We start from the raw sequence: 20,078 nt of genomic DNA, 5'->3' as shown, positions 1-20,078 counted from the left end.
CATCAAAGACATTTACACAAAACGCTGCATCCGCAAAGCAACCAGCATTGTGGAGGACCCCACACACCCCTCACATAAACTCTTTAATCTCCTGCCATCTGGCAAGAGGTACCGTAGCATTCGGGCCCTCACGGCCAGACTGTGTAACAGCTTCTTCCCCCAAGCCATCAGACTTCTAAATACTCAGTGACTGGACTAACACACACACACACACTTGAGTGTCTCCAACTTTTGCACATGTCCAGAGTTGCACTTTAATTCATTTTCATTTTATACCTGGTTGTTACCTCAATAACTGCTATGTCCATAAAACACTATTCATAGTATGGTATGTTTACATTTGGCACTTTAGAAAGTATCATCTTTTTGCACTACTCAGATTACAAATGTGTACTGGTGTCTTTTACTGTGCTTATTGTCCTGTTTCTTTAGTAATTTATTGTATTTGCACATGCACTTTTTACCTAGTCTGTTTAGTCTCATGTGATTTTGTGATTGTTCTATGTTTGTTTTTATGTAGCACTATGGTCCTGGAGGAACGTTGTCTCATTTCGTAGTGCACTGTACTATCAATACATATCCCTTTTTTTTTCAGCGCATGAACGCGCAGTCATCTCAGATAAATCAATCCAGCGATACTAATTATAAACAACAGGTGTGTTCGAAGAAGCTATTTAGCCAGATCATAATTAGCACGATGATATCATATCGGATGTATTTAGCGATGTACAAAGAACGGACCCCTGGCTTCTTGCAGCTGGAGTTTCGGAAATTGCATTTGTTGTTCTTTTGCCTCCAGTGCCTTGCCATGTAGGGTTGCTGTGGTTGAAGTGCCTGACAAGCTGCCCAGCTGTAATAACACGATGAACAAACGCATTAAAACTGTCATTAATCACCAGCTGCAGTGTATGCGCAAATCAGGCTACTGAGTCCTATTTCACCCATCCGGGAGAGTTTGCTGCCACAATGTTTGTGAATTATCGTAAACGCATGCAGACACTTTCCCAGTTAGTCATCAATTAGTTAAGCTGTGAGGTTGTCAGCTGTGTGTTGCCATTAAACTGGAGTTAACTTGTATTTGTCTTTTTTCGCTTTAGACCTGATGCCACTGAAAGAAGAGAGTCAAGAACTGAATAATATGCAAGATGAACATCATGATTTCAAGACTGGAGAGAAATTAACAAAGAAGGAAAAGACTCACTCACGAAAAATAGCTCAGAAGACCAAATCTAACCATTATTTTACTTGCCTTGAATGTGGAAAAAGTTTCAGTCAAAAACGAAACCTTAAATCCCACATGGTAGTTCACACTAGAGGAAAGCCTCATACTTGCTCTCATTGTGAACAGAGTTTTGCTAAAAAACATATACTTAATGTCCACATGAGAATTCACACTGGAGAAAAGCCTTTCACCTGCCAACAGTGTGGAAAGAGTTTCAATCGAAAACAAAACCTTAATGTCCACATGAGAATTCACACTGGAGAGAGTCCTTTCACCTGTCAGCAGTGTGGAAAGTGTTTCAAACAAAACCAAAACCTTAATGTCCACATGAGAATTCACACTGGAGAGAGTCCTTTCACCTGTCAACATTGTGGAAAGAGTTTCACTCAGAATCAAAGACTTAAAGACCACATGAAACTTCACACTGGAGAGATTCCTTTCACCTGCCAACAGTGTGGAAAGAGTTTCACTCAAAAATACAACCTTAATGTCCACATGAGAATTCACACTGGAGAAAAGCCTTATACTTGCTCTCGTTGTGGACAGAGTTTTGCACATAAAATCACACTTAATTCCCACATGATAATTCACACTGGAGAAAAGCCTTTCCCCTGCCAACAGTGTGGAAAGAGTTTCACTCAAAAACACAACCTTAATATCCACATGAGAGTTCACACTGGAGAAAAGCTTTACAACAGTTGTAAATCTTAGGTTTCACATTATCATTCACACTGGAGAGAAACCGTTTATTGGAAGAAAAAAAGAACGTTCAAACGTGATCAGTGTGGAAAGAGTTTCACACGTAAAAGAACCCTTGATTGCCACATTAGGATTCACTCAGGAGAGAACAGTTTTATGTCATCACTGTGGAAAGAGTTTCAGTTATAAAAGTAGCTTCAACACCTACATGAGACTTCACGCTGGAGAGAAACCTTTCATCTGTAAACTGTGTGGCAAGAGTTTTTCACAAAAAGGAAATCTTAAGGCTCACACAAGTACTTGCACAGGAGAGCAGTTCAGGTGTTGAAAATGCTGTCTTGCTGTGAAATGCCACTATGTAATTGAATGATTATACATCAAATTACAAAAACTGAATGAAATAAGAACACGGCATTCTTTGCTTCATTTTTAGTGAGAGAATGTCTTCAATATGGACTTGAATATGGCCACTGTTGGGGCTCATCTGGTGACATCTGGAAGTTTGTTAGAGCTGCAAGTGCCTCACCACTGATCCTGACTCACTGCTAATTGCATGACGGGGACTACTTCCAAGTAGTATTTGCCCATTGCAAAATGCATCCAGAGAGCAAAGAGATAAAAAAAAAACAACGCAATGTTTGCTAGAATCTTGGGGAAGTGATGCTGCCACCTCTACATCTAGAACGAAAAATGTAGCAGGAAGCCACTGCAATCCACCAACATACCTATCATCATCCATGCCAACCCCTACCTCCCCTTTGTGGTGGAAGTGGATGTCGCCACCTCAGGCATAGGAGCAGTGTTGTCTCAGCTTTACAGTGACAGTAGGAAATTAAAGTAACATGGATTGTTTTGGCTTTACAGCAGCTCTAGAATAAAGTTATTGTCCAGCTGAAGTTAGTTTTGATTGTTTCACTTCCGTTGCAAAGATCTTTAGTTATTAAAGGTATAGCGGAGGATCTTTCCGAATTTTAGATAAGACCCGCCCTCTCCACTTTTTGAAAAGTTTGATTGATTCACCAGAATGATTGACAATTAGGAGGACCAATAGTATAGGCATTCCACCCGGAAGTAAAAAAATCCTCCGCTATACCTTTAACTTAGGGGGCGCTTACACAACCTTAATGCATTCCGGCCCACTCATTTGCACAACAACAGTGCCTGGTGGCTCGAGAAAGCAAACCTTAAAATATGTTCCAAGGTGAAAGCATTGAAAAATGTAACGCTGACAGCGTGCACATATGTATTACGTGTTTAGTCTATAGGTATGCGCGTTTGGATATATATGTGCGCAGGCGTGTAGTCTTTCTTTACAAATTGACCTCAACAAATTACTTGTCTCATAATACCCAATTTTTTGTCGCTTTCGTGTATCCATGTAAACTGGAATCATTTTGACTATGTTTTATCTGTACAGAGGTAAAGGGAAGGGAAGGAGGCCTTCACAGGGAAGAGACTAGTTGTCACTTCAGGACTGCGTTGTCGTCGTGTCCAGGCACAGGTCTTTCATCAGATCAGGATAAGGCTTGGAGCCGACGGACTGCGGTATACCTCAGGATAAACAGAGAGACTAATATAAGCGTAGATGCCATTCTTCTTATGATGTAACGAGTACATCAGGATTTATGGGAAGTGTTTGCGGTTCCGGCTGACCTAATCTATGCAGCCTAACATGTGTCTAGGCTGTGTGTGACAGACACATAAGAGTGTGTCTGCTTCCAAAGTTTTGGTGCTAAATAGGAAAAGGATCTACCACCAGCAGTCGATTTTGATATTCTAGGTATTATCAATAGGCCGGAATTTTGAGATCGCAACAGACGTGAAAGACTAAAATGCGTTAAGAGCTCGCTCAAGTACTGGGGAGCTAAACCATTTAGTGCTTTGTAAGTAATCAGCAATATTTTTAAATGTATACCATGTTTAATAGGGAGCCAATGCAGTGTTGACAGAACTGGGCTAATATGGTCATACTTCCTGGTTCTGGTAAGAACTCGAGCTGCTGTATTTTGGACCAGCTGTAGTTTGTTTATTAAGCGTGCAGGGCAACCACCCATAAGAGCATTACAATAATCTAGTCTTGATGTCATGAACGCATGAACTAATCGTTCTGATTTTGTCATTGAAAGCATATGTTGTAATTTAGATATATTTTTAAGATGGAAGAAAGCAGTTTTACAGATACTAGACACGTGACTTTGAAATGAAAGATTGGTATCAAAGAGCACACCCAGGTTCCTGACCGACGACGAAGACTTAACAGAGCAGCCATCAAGTGTTAGACATTATTCTAGGTTATTACGTGAGGAAGTTTGTTGTCCAATAATTAGAATCTGTTTTTTTCAGAATTAAGTAGTAGGAAATTACTAATCATCCAGTTTTCACTTAATTTATTGCTACAAACTGATAACGGTCCGATAAGTATGATTTAAACCATGCTAGTGCAATTCCACTAATGCCAACATCATTTTTAAGTCTATTTAAAAGAATGTTTTGGTCAATGATATCAAATGCAGCACAAAGATCGAGTAACACTAATAGAGAGATACTCATCATTTGACCAATGCATGCATGTATGTGTGTTTAGTTTAGTTATGTTTGTGATTTAGTTAATAAAACTTGTGCACAATACGTATTTGGTTCTGATTCTCTGCTTGCAACAAGGTTTATTTTACAATTTAGATTTTGACTACAGGCTCTTAGTAGTACAGTACAGTAAGAAAGACATTTCCCTCCCCTGGAAATGAAAATTTCTAAGAATTGATAAACAATTAACACTGAGTGTTCACGGGATGAAAAGGTGGATTGATTGTAATATTCATTTTACTACATTAAGTTAATTCTATTAACTGATCCAAATATTCATAATCAATAATAACAAGTTTTAATGGCACGAGCAAAAACGTATTATTATTTAGTTTTATTCATGGTGGGGGATCTTGGCCTGGTAGACTTGAAGGACCGCCATTGTATGAAGGGTGGATCCAGCTTGACCATTCGCGGCATACGCTCTAGCCGTGAGGGCAGAAGTAGTCCTGCACGGCTTACCCGTTATTTGAACTGCACATGCCTGTGACGCACTGCAGCTCGACACGTCCACTGGAGCTGATTGTGGACAATTGAGGATGTATTTTAAACAACTAAATAGACAGATACAAATCTTTTATCCTTGTTGTTCATAACTGGACTTTTAAGTTTATTAACTTTGTCTTTACACAATACACACAACAATAAACACAACCACTTAGCCAACCATGGTAGAACCCCAAAAATCAAGAAAAAACAACAAAAATCAAGAAAAAAAACGTCGGATCTCGTGGTCTAGTGAATCCAGTGCTATTGTGACAAACAATTTGTTGTGTGTGTTGTGGATATTTAAGAAAATTTGTTTTCGCTTCAATTTAACAGCATTAGGTTGAATAAGTTAACCTATGCAACTGAACAGCGCACGTATATTTTTCATGCTTAAATTATGTTCTAAATAATTAATTAATGAAACGCTTTCCAGAACTGTCTGAATCCACTCGCATTCGTTTGGACTGCTCTCTCACTGAATCAGCTGAAGTGATTTATCCGTCAGTAAAACAGACGGCATTGAGAGAACAACCAGCGCTGTTTTTCAGTTTCACAAAAATCTTTGTGCAAATACACTGCACAAAGTGCGCATGATGAACATAGCTGATGCTTTCTCGGGAAGTATAAAGTGCAATTGGAGGACCAACCCTCAGCCTCAGTCATTTTAGTCCATAGAAATGAACATATAGGCTAAACATAGCCTAACTGCTTAGAAAGAAAACACAGAACAAATAGAGACCCTTAGGCCTATATGTTAAAACAGGCTACCAAATAAAGGCAGGTTAAAATAAATCCACTTAGGCTACAACAACAAGACAGATTGCAATGGGCTCTATGAAACTATAGGACTAGACACTTTTCGAGAATACAAAAATGAAATTAAAGTGCTTGGGCCTACAGGCCTAACAGGAAATATGGCTCAGTCATTTAAGTCAAACTCAAAAAAGTTAAGTAATAAGGGAAGTCATACGATAAAAAAATGGAAATAAAAACTTTTAGAAATACAAAACTGAAATTAAGGTGTTTGGGCCCACAAGGCCTGACAGCAAATATGGTTCAAAATCAGAAACTTCAGTAATGATCAGACATTTCCAACAGGAAAATTGGATTTTAAAAGTTCTGTTTCCTGCCAAACATAAAACAGCTGAACATGGACAAATGAAAGTAAAGGGAAATTGAAGCTGTGCTTACGGCTATGGTGAGGGCTAGCCTATTCCATTATAGCTACTTGACTGAAATATCCGTTGAAGCGCATCAGAATAAGTCGCTGAAAGCGTCCATCACCAAGACGGTTGCGTTTTGGGGTGAGTACCAGACTCCCAAGACTGAAAAGTCTTTCGACTGGTGCACTGGATGGTGTTGGTGCATTATAGCGGAGTGCAATTTTTTTTAATTCTTGGAAACTGATGCAGGCTTTCCATCACCGGATCAGAATTGAAATAAGATGTTACCACTGACATAGGTGCATCAGCCATGGCATTGGGCTTTTCATCAAATGAAAAGAAGTCATCCTCACGGGAGGTGCCTGCAGCAGGTTGAGGAGCATCACTCATTGGGGTGGCAGGCTCTTCTACTGTTAGGGCGCAGCACTCAGTGGTGAGAAGGTACTTGATGTGATCTCTTCTGGTTTTCTCTTTTACCCAGCGCAGTTTAAACTTAGGCAGCGAGACTGCAGCCAGTAGGGCATCCTTGGAGTCAATTGTTGTGGCAAAGCAAGTTTTAATTGCTCCCACAATTATTTCTGGCAACCCAGTGGTCATTTGTGAAAGGCCATTTTGCAGTGCTAAGGTTTTGGCCATTAGAACTTCAAGTGTTGTTTGAAGTGTCCCATAAAAACAAGTTTCCTCACCCTGTAGGATGTCCAGTGCAACACTGAAAGGCTTCATAATGGAGCAGTATTCCTTCAGAAACTGGTATTCCCTGTCATTCATACATTTAATCTGAATCTGTGTTAAGTCTCAGTGTGTTAATGTCAGTTAGTGGCATTTCTATGATCCGAACATAGGCGTCATAAAATGAGTTCCACCGGGTTACTGAGGGCACAATCAACTTCCTTTCACTGATCTCTTCTAGGCACTCAGATGCAACTGTGGACCGGCTAGCTTTGGTCCATAGTGCTGAACACTTAGCTGTGGAACTGCGGTAAACTGGATTCTGGGTTTGCAATGAGGTTGAGCGTGCACACACAGCCCTTGCTGTGCATCCTCATCGTCTCCTCCAGTGAGAATGCTGTGCCGGTCGGTGAAGGCCACTTTCCCATCATCCTCCTCTTCTTCGTCCTCCTCAGTTTCGACTTGTTGGTATTCCTTAATAGCTTTAACAAAGTTGCTGCCATTGTCTGTCACACATGCAGTCACTTTTTCAGTAGTTAATCCATACTAAGAAAAAATATCCTCAAGTTCAGATGCAATTGCGTCATAAGTGTGTCTACCTCTGAACCTACGGCAAGCAATCGCCGCCTTCTTCCGTTGCAACGTCTCCGAATCGATCCAATGGACCGTCACCCCCAAAAAACTCCTGTTGTAGGCGGTCCATATGTCTGCAGTTGTTGACACGTACTGCTGCTCATCAATTGTTTTCTTTAGCTCTTCTTATAGTTCCTATACAGTTCTTTGGCAAATGTTGTTCTGCATGGCAGTATATGTTAAATACACAGATATTAAAACTCCAGTTCATGATCATGCTATGCTAAATCACACGTTTGCAAATTCATTGTCTGTTCCAATCGGATGCAAGAGTATACATTCACATTATGCTGCTGTATATACACTAGGGCTGGGAATCACTGGGTACTTCACGATACGATACGATACGCGATACATTGTTCACGATACCGATAATATCACGATATGGCGATACTGCGATAATCGATATATCATCAGTAATAACTCACAATATATCATGTTTTAAGAAATAAAAAATAAAAATTTAATTAGTCAAATTAATCTCCATTTATTTTTTTGGGATGAAACACAATAACAAAAACAACTTGTGTCTTATCAGTTGCAACAAAAGAGTCACAGACACTATTTTAGTGTGACATTGCTGCAATCAGTAGTAATACTATTTCTTCGACAAACGGTGACACCATTTGGGTGCAAAATAGCTGTAAGGCTGAGGACAGATTCAGTGTAAACAATACTATATGGTTGTCCTTCATAAACATGAACAGTGACACTGTATTAAGTGCAAGAAACATAAACCTTTGGGCTACTGCTTTCAAATAAAAAATTAAATAAATATATCAGGGATAAAGTACGTCTAAAGTGTACCCAACTTAAAGTGCATCCAAAAATTAAAAAAAATTCAGAACAAAATAGAAAACAGCTTCATGTGATGTGTTTTATATGTTCATATTTTTCTTGAGAAAGAGGAGTTGGTCAGCATGTTCAGGAGTGAGTGAACTTCTTTGGGCACTGATGATATCTCCTGCAGTTGAAAAGACCCTCTCAGCTGCTACACTGGTCCCAGGAATACACAAATGCATATGGGCCAGCTTGGAGAGGAGAGGGAACACATGTTGCTGAGATTTCCACCACAACAGTGGATCTTCAGTGAGAGGCAGAGAAGGAGCATCTTGATATTGTTTAATCTCCTTCTCTGCAATTGAGGTTGCTGATGTAGAGACATAAGAGGTCTTCTTGAAGGTCTGACCAAGAAGATCAACAAGTGCAGACTTTCTTTTCTTTGCTGTACAGGTCTCCTCTTCCTCTAAATCCGCCTGAACATCACCACAAGGCACTGGATCATCCTCTTTTAAAGCTGCAGCTTTTGACTGTAGTTTTGCATAAGTGTCTTGCACTTCTTCGGGTGACAGAAATAAAAGGGATTTAAATCTAGGGTCCAGGGCTGAGGACATGCGTAGGAGATCTTTTTCCACCTCTGATTGATATCTCTTTGAAAGGTCTTGATTAATGGCTCCCTTAATCTCTCGAACCAGAGGGGAATCTTCTTCAGTGCTGGTTGTGTCTCGCAGCAGTTGGGCATGAAGAGAAGCAACCACTGAAATGGTGGGATTCTTTTCCTCACACATGATATTTGTTGCCACAAGCATTGGTCTAAGTGCTTCCACCATCTCTTCAGCACTTGAGATGTCATTCTCTGTCAGAGCACAGTCAGTCGCATTCTTTCTCACCTTAAGAAAAAAAAGGCAAAATACAATTTATTAATAAAATGTATATAATTATTGTTCTTTATTTTAAAGCAAATAATGCATTAACTGTATGATGTAATCTAATGTTTTTATTTGGAGTTTATATATATACATTTTTAGTATGTATAAAGTATTTATTCATTGTTTATTCACTGTATCAAGTAAGTTTATATCATATGTATTAGTATTTATTTACAAACTTATTAATTGTATATGATAAATTATTCACATTTATTACACATATAGATTACAACTTCTACATTGCAAACTTTTCTTACCTCTGGTGATAAGAGGGCAGCACAGACAGCTGGCTGTTGCTCAAGATACCTGGAGACCATCTCATAGGCACTATTCCAACGAACAGGCATGTCCTTGATGAGCTTGTGAAGGGGGAGGCCAAGGAGTTTCTGGTTTCTTTTCAGTGCTTCTGCTCCAGTTGTGCTTCGATGAAAGAATGTTGAGATCCTCCTAACTTTGACAAGTACCTTGGTAACAGCAGCTATTTTCAGCGCACGTTGGGATGCAAGATTTAAAACATGAGCAAAACATTTAACATGTTGGTATCCTGTTAAGTCCATTGCTACACGCATGTTTGATGCATTGTCAGTAACAACCACTGGCTTCTTAGCGTCAAGATTCCACTCCCCCACTGCGGCTTTCAGTACATCAGCAATGTGTGTCCCAGTGTGCGTTTCGTGCATTGCTCGGGTTTGCAGGACATATGACTTAATTTCCCAGTCTTCGTTTATAAAATGTACAGTGAACGTTATGTAGGACTCCGTGGCTCTCGATGTCCACCCGTCACACGTGAGCCCCACTCTTTCTGCCGACTCGAGTGCCGACTCAACTTTAGCCCTGGTCTGGTCATAAAGTGCAGGAATCATTTTTTCAGCAAAATATTTCAGAGAGGGAATATCAAAGCGTGGCTCTAAGAAAAAGCAGAATACACTAGAAGTCGCCTTGGCTACGGTTTCGTTCCAATGAACTGCCGTAGCCAAGGCGACTTCTATTGTATATATCTATACCCGCCTGCGCTCTCAGATCACTTGGACGTGGCTGTGTACAAGAGGTAAAAATGATATAAATACTGTTCGTTTTCTCACACAAACCGCTCGTTTCGTGTCTTAGGCCATCAATGTGTACTTACGATGGGGAATTGTTTAATTTGGACGACGGGGAATTGTTTTAATTTGGACTCTGTGCATGCTCTTTGAGACAGTGACCATAGACCTGCATTATATGACTGACAGACAAGAACGGTTTGACCTAAAAATATCAAAATTGAAACTACTGCGGAAAAAAAGACACCTACATCTTGGATGCCCTTGAGGTAAGCTAAAACATACCAACATTTTATTTCAAAGTGAACTATCCCTTTAACTTCTTGCTCTCACTTCTACTTTCCTCGCTTGACTCCGCCATTTTCAAGTGTGTGTACGTCTTCTTTTACGCTCACAACAGCCAAACTCGCAACGCGCGCCCCCTATCTACTTCTGGAGAAGGGTCTCATCAAGGGATAATGAATACTAATAGAGCGTATTATAACGGCTTTTAAGATCGATACTTGGCAAGAGCGCATCGAGAATCGATTGCAGGAGTAAATATCGAGAGATATTGCCATATCAATATTTTGGCGCACCCCTAATATACACTGAAAAAATTATTAATTTAATTTACTATTTTTTTTAAGGTAAGTGGTTTCAAATGTTGTTGTTTTTTTTAAATGTAGCTAAAACAAATTGATTGCAAACCCTTACCTTAAAACATTTAGTACATTCAATGATTTTTTTTTTTTTTCGTTTAGGTCTGTTGATGGCTATAACATTTTGACTATACATTTTGACCCAGTGACCTAGAATCTAAATGAACTAGATTATATAAAATTCTAGCTAGTCATCATGGAAACATTAGCTTACCTTGTCATTGTTGGTCACAGGGATCTTGCTAACTAGCTTCTTGAAAGCAGGAGATTCCTTCGTAGACAATGGTAACATCTCTTCGAAGACATACTCTGGCACAAGTCTTCTGACTTCTCGAGGTTCAAGTGGCATGATGGCAGACCGAGAGTAATTAAATTTCTGCTGCTTTGGCTTATCACTCTCGTCCTCTGTTTTTTCCTCTTCTCAGTAAGTGGAGTGGACGCATGGCACCGTTCGAGATGTTTTTTTTTAAATTGCTAGTGCTATTTCGCGACGTCGAAAGTTCTTTCGGTTTTAGGCAAAGGTTGCATTTGACTATTACTTTCTTCTTGTCCTTATCTCTGACAAACTCGAAGTAATGCGCATACGTCCATCTCGCGAATGTACAGTCTTCTGCCATCTTCACCCATTAGTCGCTTTTCCACTGGCCAGCGCCGAAATCATGCCTGAATCGTCATAAATGTAAACACACTGTAAAACACGCACTAAACACGCCTTCAGTGAACTATGTCACACAATAACAAAGGTACACCAGCAAGAGGGAGATGGATGAAATAAATCGCTATACAAATATATCAGAAGCTGTCATTTAATAATTTATTTACAAACTTGGACACCACACGCAGCTATTGACTGACCACGAACAGGTAATAACTTACTTGCATTTTTCATTCGTTAATGTCTCGCGGTCTTGCTGTCTTGTTTTATTCTGGACGGCGAGGGCAGTGACTGTAACATCGAGCGGATTTTGCAGTATTAAACACGCATTTATACCGATTTCATCAGGCTCTGAAAATTCTTCAAAAAGAACACAGAGAATGGCCTTCTCAGCTGCCATAGTTGCAACTCTTGCGTCATCAGAACATCAGTTTCCTTTAAAAAAATGTTTTGCAACTTTTTGTCGGGGGTGAACGCAGCCTCTGTCTAAATAAAAGACAAAATGAAGTATAATAAACTGTATCACAAACTAATATTTTATTATTATATAAATATCAATTTTTTAAAGAAAAACTTCTTTTTTTTTTTTAAGTATTGACACTTCAATACATTTTCATTGACACTTTATTTAGTGCTGACTTTATGAAATCATTGCAAATGCTTAACAGGATGGATATCGGTCACAGACAAAGATAATAATGTTGTAATCAGAAGATTTTTATTATAGAACACCAGAAAAGACAAACACATGGAACCACAATGACCATTTTTGTCAATACTTTTTTAGCATTAACATTAACCTTAACATTTGTATTGTTTTTTTTGTTGTTTTTTTGAAGTTATCTCTTTTACTGATTGTTGTTGTGGAAGATAAATGCATTTCAATGCTGACACATGAACTGTGCTTTAAGAACGAATACAGTCTTTTTAACAAGTTATTAGTAGTTATTAATATTTTTCATCACATATTTGTACAACATGTATTAAAATATACATTTCATCAAGAATTCCCATGACATCTATTATATATATTTCTCTGAACTCTGGATTTTGGATGGCAGATTGAACAGGACTTTTATTTTGGTCTGAATATATGACATCATAAAGCTGCGCCGTGCTCCTGCAACTGTTATGATTATGATTAGACTGAAGAAAGGTTTGTGTTTTGTTTTTGCATTTAAAGTGTTTAAATCGATACACGTCGATTTGATCGTTTTTACAAGAGGTATGTGACCATGTATTATTGAACATATCTTTGTAATATGATTAATGTAACAATATTGCGTTTTTTTGTGTGAGTAAAGCATATACGAATGTGAGTAACAGAAAAGGTGCGTCTCATTTCGCGCACTATATCGTGTATCAGTTTATTGTAAACACGAATTCGGGTTTTGGAAAGTGGTGATGGAGAAACGGAGCTTTTCGAAACTCCGAGTCAATTGAATCTAATGCTTTGCCAAATGACTCACTGATTCGAAGCGCTTGAATCACCGCGCGCTGACGAATCCTGCCGCTCAAAACCAGTGTAAAAATACAACGAAAACACAAATATTATGATTAATAATGACAACTTTCATGAACAAATCGCAAATGTTTTTATGACGACGGTGATATGAAAAATATACATATTTTATTAAGTGTTTGTATAATTTGTTATTTTAACCTATTATTATATTGTAGTGCTTGTTTTGAGTGATTTTTGTCTAGTCAGTTTATTTAAGTCCATTAACTCTCAGTCTGACTGACTCCCTCACCAGTGGACTACTGAACTAGAGCTGATTGAGACGCACTCAGAGATTTACTGTGGATTTAGTTTTCTTTCTGTTAATTATTCTCTTCTTAAACATGACTTTGTCCAAACACACAGGAAAACTCCTGGAGAAACATCTGAGATCCACGTGACACTATTATAAAGATGGCGTTTATTAAAGAGGAGAGTGAAGACATAAAGATTGAAGAAGTGTTCAGCGTGAAACATGAAGATACTGAGGAACAAACAGGTTAGTTTCATTCAGTCCTTATTAAAATGATCTACAGAAATGAATTGTGTTTTTAAGAGTGTCCTAATTAAGGCCTTGTGCATGTGTTTACGTTTGAAAACGCATCTTTTTCTCTCCGTTTTGGCCGTTCGTCCACACTGAGACGGCGTTTTTTATGAATAAAAACAAAGCTTTTTGAAAACGCTCTTCAAAGTGGATAAAAAAAAAAAAAGCCTTTTGCACTTTGTAGTGTAGACTGTCAAGACGGAGGTATTTAAAAATGATGACGTAAGTGTAGTCATGTGACGCATATTGTAACAATAGATATTCACGTTTATACCGGTATTGGACCTGTTTGTGCTATTCACTCTCACACTGTTGCTAAAATATGTTACTTTGAACACTCTTCATATCACAGTCCTGCAAAGATGACAGACAATTCACTCGCATTTGCTGTCCTGCGGCAATACATGAGAGCATTCTCGTTTAAGACCAAACAAATGGTGACTGGAAGCATCAGTGAATGCTGAGATCATAGGCGTAATTTGCAATTTTTCCTGCCACTTCGACGGTGGGCCGAACGCGTTTTTCGTGTTGTTGATCGATCTCCATCGATAGAGTATACGCTTCTTTTATGTACGATATTAAGTAATTATATGTAGTCAAATAAAACATTTTGGCAATTCTGGTTTGATCATATATTTTCACAAACGTATGTTTTGGTTGTCAATCTTCTTAGGCAAATCGCGGGACAGCTCTAGTAGCTGAACCAATCGGATTGTAGTTTTTAACGTCATTAAAAATACTAACCAATCGCAGACGGCCAGACTAGGATCCCGAAATGGGCGGGAGTGACATAGCGGTAATGTTATATTGTAGGCCTATATTTATATATCTAACATAAATATGACACTTTATCTTGGATATGGAGTGTTGTGTGCATGTTACTAGCTGTACATCAACAAACATCATACCTTTTCACTAACAAGTTGGATCAAGTTGGTACAATGTTCTTTAGAGTGGGTGAATTTAAAAAAAAATGAAATCCCAGAAATTCCAGATGTGCCAATTCATGTTGGCTACCATAGAGAATGCTACATGCAGTATGCTAACAAAAGAAATATTGAGAGAGCCAGCAAGAAGAAAGAAAAGACAGTACAGGAAGCTGAAGGTTTGTAAAGCAGCTTTATAGTGGTTAAGTGTAGTTGTTGGACCTCATACGTTTGGATAAATCATGGTATAAATGCTTAGAATCCTTTTTAACCCCAAACATAAATTATTGATATTTACATCTCAGAAATAGTGAAAAATCTTACAGATATAATTATATAATATAATAACATATATATATTAAGTTCATTATTTTATATTTATTCTTATAAAAGTTGAATATGTATTATCTTAGCATGACTACCTTTATAACTAAATGACAATTCATCTATTTGGTCATGCAAGCTTTAGTAGTAGTAATATATGGCAGTAATATATATATAATGGTAGAAAATGTAACATATCATATTAACAACAATAAATAGATCCCTCCGAAACTATGCGCACAAAAAATAAACCCTGTGTCTTAATTGGCCTTTTAGTCAAGGTAAACTAATAAAAGGCTACTATAGACACAGCGACATCTAGTGGACACATTTTTCAACATATAGCGACTGAAAATGTGCTCCACCTCGGAGCCTGAAGCTACAGTCCCGGAGTCCCGCATTCTCAGACCCCTCGTTTTTCGAGACAGCGCCTCCTGCTGTTCGGAAGATCGTATAACACCCTTATCCAAATGCCATTGAAAACAATAGGATGCAATATTACGGTCTTGTTTTATTTAAAGTTTCCAAATAAATATTTGCGTTCCCTGCTTAATGCATGTGCCAAAAAAACTCATTGTGTTCTCTGACTAACAAATTACCCAGTAGTTATTTTTTGAGCGTGGGTGTAATTGAAAGAAAATGACTGATGGAAGGGATACAATTACAGATTGAACTATCTTCTGAAAAATATTATGTGATTTTATATTGCTACAATGTTTTTTTTTTATTATATTCCAATTTTTCTTTCAGTTCAACCTATAATGGTCTAATTAACATTATACCATGCTAACATTACAAAACCTGTTTTTTGATATTTTGAATGCGAAGCAAAGCTCAAATAAGAATAGACAAAACACCAACAATAAACAATTCTGTACTTTATTTAACGATCACCTAAACATCATCTTGCTGTAAACAGGACCAAGCAAAGAAAAAAGGAAGAAAGAATTGTCTTAGTGACTTTACTTTTCATCTTCAATTGCATTAAAAAAAACTCCTCATTTATAAGTCGCTTTGGATAAAAGCGTCTGCTAAATGAATAAATGTTAAATGTAATGTAAATGCATAAGGTAAAATAATTACTTTCTGGTAGGCGAATGTTCCTTCTTTTTTCCTTCTTTTTGCAATCGCTCTGTCAAATTCCCAGACTTCACTAAAATAAAAGATGAATGCCATTGTCCAAAATATTGTGTAATAATAAATATTTTTTTTTTTTTGCAAATGCAAATTACAAGCATACCTAGGGTGATAAGTAGGACCACGGAGGAACACCTCCTCTGCCTCCTGCCAGGATAATCCCTGCATCTCACATAGGCCATGAATGATGGCCTGTCCATATAAGCAAATAAAAAAATAAATTAATATATAAAACATTGCATATATGGCAATAATAGAAACAATTCAATTGACAAACATGTTCGGGCCTACCTCAGGAAAAAGAAAACTACAAATGAACTCCACTTCATCTGTGAAGTTCAGTTGAGTTTTAGAATTACAAGATTCTCAAGTTTTATCAAAAGCTTGGAGTGAGATCACATGCGGCCAATGCGTGAGACTTGAGAACCCTGGAATTATCCAGCAGAGCTTTGAGGTGTTGAAACTTGTCTTGGACTGCTTGGACGTGCTGTGGGACATCATGTGTGCTGCTTCTTTTTAGCCTATACAGAGGTTGGGTTTTTGCCTCTAATAAGCATTTTGCCTCGTCTGTCCAGAAGGCAAACCTGCGCCCATAGCTTGCAAACAATAATAAATAAAAAAAATTAAAGGAGCAATTAAAGGAACAAAAAATATTTTTTTTTTTTTTATGAAATTGTCTCTTAAGAGTTATTAAGGGTGTTTTGTTACTCATGCTAAATAAAATGTTGTATTGACAAAATATTCAAAAGTAATATGACAGATTTAACTCATATATGGGACCTCTGAATAATATTTTACCAAAATGTACAATACTTTTTGACATACCCGTCAATTTGAAATCGTTCCATTAGCACAAGGCACCACCATTTTCTAATCATGGGCATGTCAACCTGAAAGAAATGCCCAGTTAAAGGACATACTGGTTTCTACTTTTACCAAATAAACTTAAAGTACATTTCCTTTTATTAACTTACCTCCTGGAAATCGAACTCGATGTCACAGACCATTGAGAGGCTGTACTGAAATACAGGAGACAAGCTGTTGTTAACACTGTTCACTAGACCTTACTTATAAACAAATTAAAGACCCTACCATCAGCACAAAAACACCACAGTCATTCCCTCTTGTCTGACGTGGCAAAGCCTATGATTGAGAAAAGGAGAATAAGTCAGTTTAGAAATCAATAATAGATCAAATAATAATTTTTGCAGTAGAATTATCACCGAAAAATCCTTTCCAGTCATTTCTGTCCAGATCCCCGGAACAATTTGGTTGGCAATAGTGTTGTCACGATACCAAAATTATTGTTTCGATACCGATACCAAGTCAAGTATTGCGATTTCGATACTTTTTCGATATTTTTCCTGAAAAGGGAGAAACACTCTCAAATATCACTGCTGTGCTTTATTTTAAAACCGGGACAACATTCTAATCATATAACACACTAATAAATGAACATATGAACAGCAGATATATTAAACATTTGAACAAAATATGAAATATGAAATATAAAAAATAAATTAGAGCAATGACATTCAAGAAAAAAAAAAAGATAAATTTAGCAGCATTATCTCATTTATCATAAGAAACATAAGAGCTTTATCTTGATTCTGAACTTTGAATAAAAATATGAACAGCGATTATATTAAACAATGTATTTAATATTGGTAACATATGATAAGCCTCATTGGTGATATATTTGACATGTGGGGAGAGAGTTGTGGAAGGCCTATACTTCATGTTAAACATAAATATATAGCAGCAAAGATAACAATAGGCTACAGAATAATTCGTTCTGTATTGAGAGGTGCAATATTTGAAAATCGATAATATTTTTTTAAATTACATTTATATTGTATTTATGTCAAAACTTTCAAACATCAAAATGTCATTTATTAATATGTATTCGTGTCAAAATGACATAGAAACATCTTTTCCTATTCTATTTTGCCTGGAAACGCTTCCAACACGCTTGCGTGTCGCGTGAAAAAAAGGCGTCGGTTCTATTTATAGCATGCACGCGTTTTCCGCGCGTCTCGAGCTGCGCCCAGACGCGTGTGTCACGCAGGCAGTTAACATGGGAGCCGAAATAAAAACGGACACGACACGCAGACAGTGTGTCGCCGGCCTTACAAATCTGGAACGTGGTCATTCTTAGAAGTATGATACTAATAAATTAAGGAATCGTGACGTTTTTCATTTCCTATTTACTTTTGAAGTATCGGTGCACCGTGCAACAGAGCAAGGTAGGCAACGTACTTCCATATGTCACTCCTCGCGTCATCTTTTTCTACGAGTCGTGGACCACTTGTGCTCGCACATGCAGCCATCTCGCTGTAGTGTTTTGTCACATGACACTGACAGCGGCAGGTTCTTTGCTGCGTGCGTCAGGAAAAAAACACAGACGTCCATAGGGAGGCGTTTTTTCCCCAAAAAATTTTAAGTATCGATACTGATAAATTTAGGTATCGTGACGTTTTTAATTTCCGAGTATCGCGATACTTTTGAAGTATCGGTACACCGTGCAACACTAGTTGGCAACTTGTCTGTAGAAAAAAAACATGAATATGATTGATCAAATTTAAATGACAGCTCATCTGTAACCTGAGAACAGACACACCATGCAAAAAAAGGCTAAATGAACGTAGCCAAACCATGCAAGAAATGGCTAGGAGAACATAGCCAACAATTAGAGTAAAGGCAATAAAACATGGCCTTTAAACTTTGAACAAAACTAATTGTATAGTAGAACAAAAGCTAGAAATGGCTAAAGGAACATTAGAGGCTGAAACTGCATGTCTAAGTTCATAGATGGACTTAAAAATGGCTCTGTATTCCTCATCTCCAAAGCCGGATTCGTGCTCTGCGTAATGAGTCTAAAAAGACTATCTCCCTTCGAAGTGGCCTCATAATCTATAATGTGTTAAAGGGATAGTTCAGGATTTTAGACATGAATCTCTATAGCTTCCCCATAAGCAGTGTGGTGCATTGACCATGACTTACCCCCGACAGCGTCCTGTGAGCCAAGCTCCGGTCCAGTTTTGGTCAAGATGAAATTAGTCCGGCAAGTTTGCTGGGGTCACGGCAATAAAGTTTTTTTCTTCTCAAATCAATTTGTGTTCAAAAGAGTGATATATTTGCAGCACAAAACCGCTGTCTATGGAGAGGTCAGACCTCGTAATGGCTTGGCACTATTTTCTTCCCCGTCATATCACTGCGCGCTGCCGCTACCTACAGCCAGCTGGGAGCCGCGCACGTGTCACATTGTTTACAGCTCGTAAAGAGAACGATAACATGTCTGACTACAGCAGCGACGATGACAACATTGACTTCGACACACAGCCAAAAGGATATCTTTACGAACCTGAATACACAGATGACGAGTTACGCCAGATGGAGTTAGAAAGGACAGAAAGAGAGAGGATGGACAGAGAAGTTGAACAAGTTGAAGCTGGAGCCACAGCTGCTGCAGTGAGACATCGAGTGGCCGACAAATGGTGGTGTACTTGTTTTAAGTGTGAACTAATGCAGACAGAAGTGGAGTCCTACTGAAGTCCTACGCTGAAGTGTGCACTGCAAACGCGATGCTTCTTTATCTTCGCCAGTTTGGTGTTCACATTGAAGCCCAGAGCAATGAGCCAAAGTCGCCTCAGAGCAACATCTGCCACAGGAAATCTTTGAAATGTGTGAGGAGAAAGCGCCACATCTTTGTTTGTACAGTCCGGATAGTCACAAGTCCGCACCATTTTCTACAAAGCTTGTACAAACTGATCGCTCTTGGTGAGTAGCTATGTTAGCTCGTTCGTGTAGCTGTTCTGAGCACGTAAACACTGCTGTAAACACTGCCGAACAACTGAAAAAGTGGTGTGCGCCTGCGCAGCTCGCAGCTGGCTGTAGGTAGCGGCAGCGCGCAGTGATATGACAGGGGAGAAAATAGTGCCAAGCCATTACGAGGTCTGACCTCTCCATAGACAACGTTTTAGTGACGCAAATATATTACTCTTTTGAACACATATTGATTTGAGAAGAAAAAAGCTTTATTGCCGTGACCCCAGCAATCTTGCCGGACTAATTTCATCTTGACCAAAACTGGACCGGAGCTCGGCTCACAGGACGCTGTCGGGGGTAAGTCATGGTCAATGC

At 38.4% G+C, this 20,078-nt stretch overlaps 3 protein-coding genes across 8 annotated transcripts in view; all 3 read left to right on the top strand.

The window, feature by feature from the left end:
- LOC309503442 (uncharacterized protein) overlaps positions 1 to 4,549 on the top strand; it is a 149,859-nt gene extending 145,310 nt beyond the window's left edge. For both annotated transcript variants that reach the window (XM_082176275.1, XM_082176276.1), the window contains exon 3: positions 1,098 to 4,549. In XM_082176275.1, the coding sequence (XP_082032401.1) occupies positions 1,098 to 1,933 (836 nt within the window). In that variant the 3' untranslated portion in view covers positions 1,934 to 4,549. The remainder of the gene's footprint in view (positions 1 to 1,097) is intronic.
- Positions 1 to 20,078, top strand: part of LOC309502539 (uncharacterized protein) — a 187,265-nt gene that overhangs the window by 32,848 nt on the left and 134,339 nt on the right. The window lies entirely within an intron of this gene.
- The window catches only part of LOC309503434 (uncharacterized protein), a 124,552-nt gene that overhangs the window by 81,648 nt on the left and 22,826 nt on the right, over positions 1 to 20,078 (top strand). For 3 of the 5 annotated variants that reach the window (XR_014207642.1, XM_082176264.1, XM_082176267.1), the window contains exons 1-2: positions 12,639 to 12,728; positions 13,371 to 13,503. Coding sequence is in view for 4 of the 5 variants with exons in the window: in XM_082176264.1 (XP_082032390.1) it covers positions 13,419 to 13,503 (85 nt within the window). In the remaining variant the exon portion in view is untranslated. Of the gene's footprint in view, positions 1 to 12,597; positions 12,729 to 13,370; positions 13,504 to 20,078 lie in introns of those variants that run through there. The other 2 variants (XM_082176265.1, XM_082176266.1) reach the window with 2 other exon arrangements.

The sequence above is a fragment of the Leuciscus leuciscus genome, assembly GCF_965113295.1.
Source record: "Leuciscus leuciscus genome assembly, chromosome: 7".
NCBI lineage: Eukaryota > Metazoa > Chordata > Actinopteri > Cypriniformes > Leuciscidae > Leuciscus > Leuciscus leuciscus.
The sequence above is the reverse complement of the archived record's forward strand: the minus strand, read 5'-3'. Positions and strand labels throughout refer to the sequence as shown.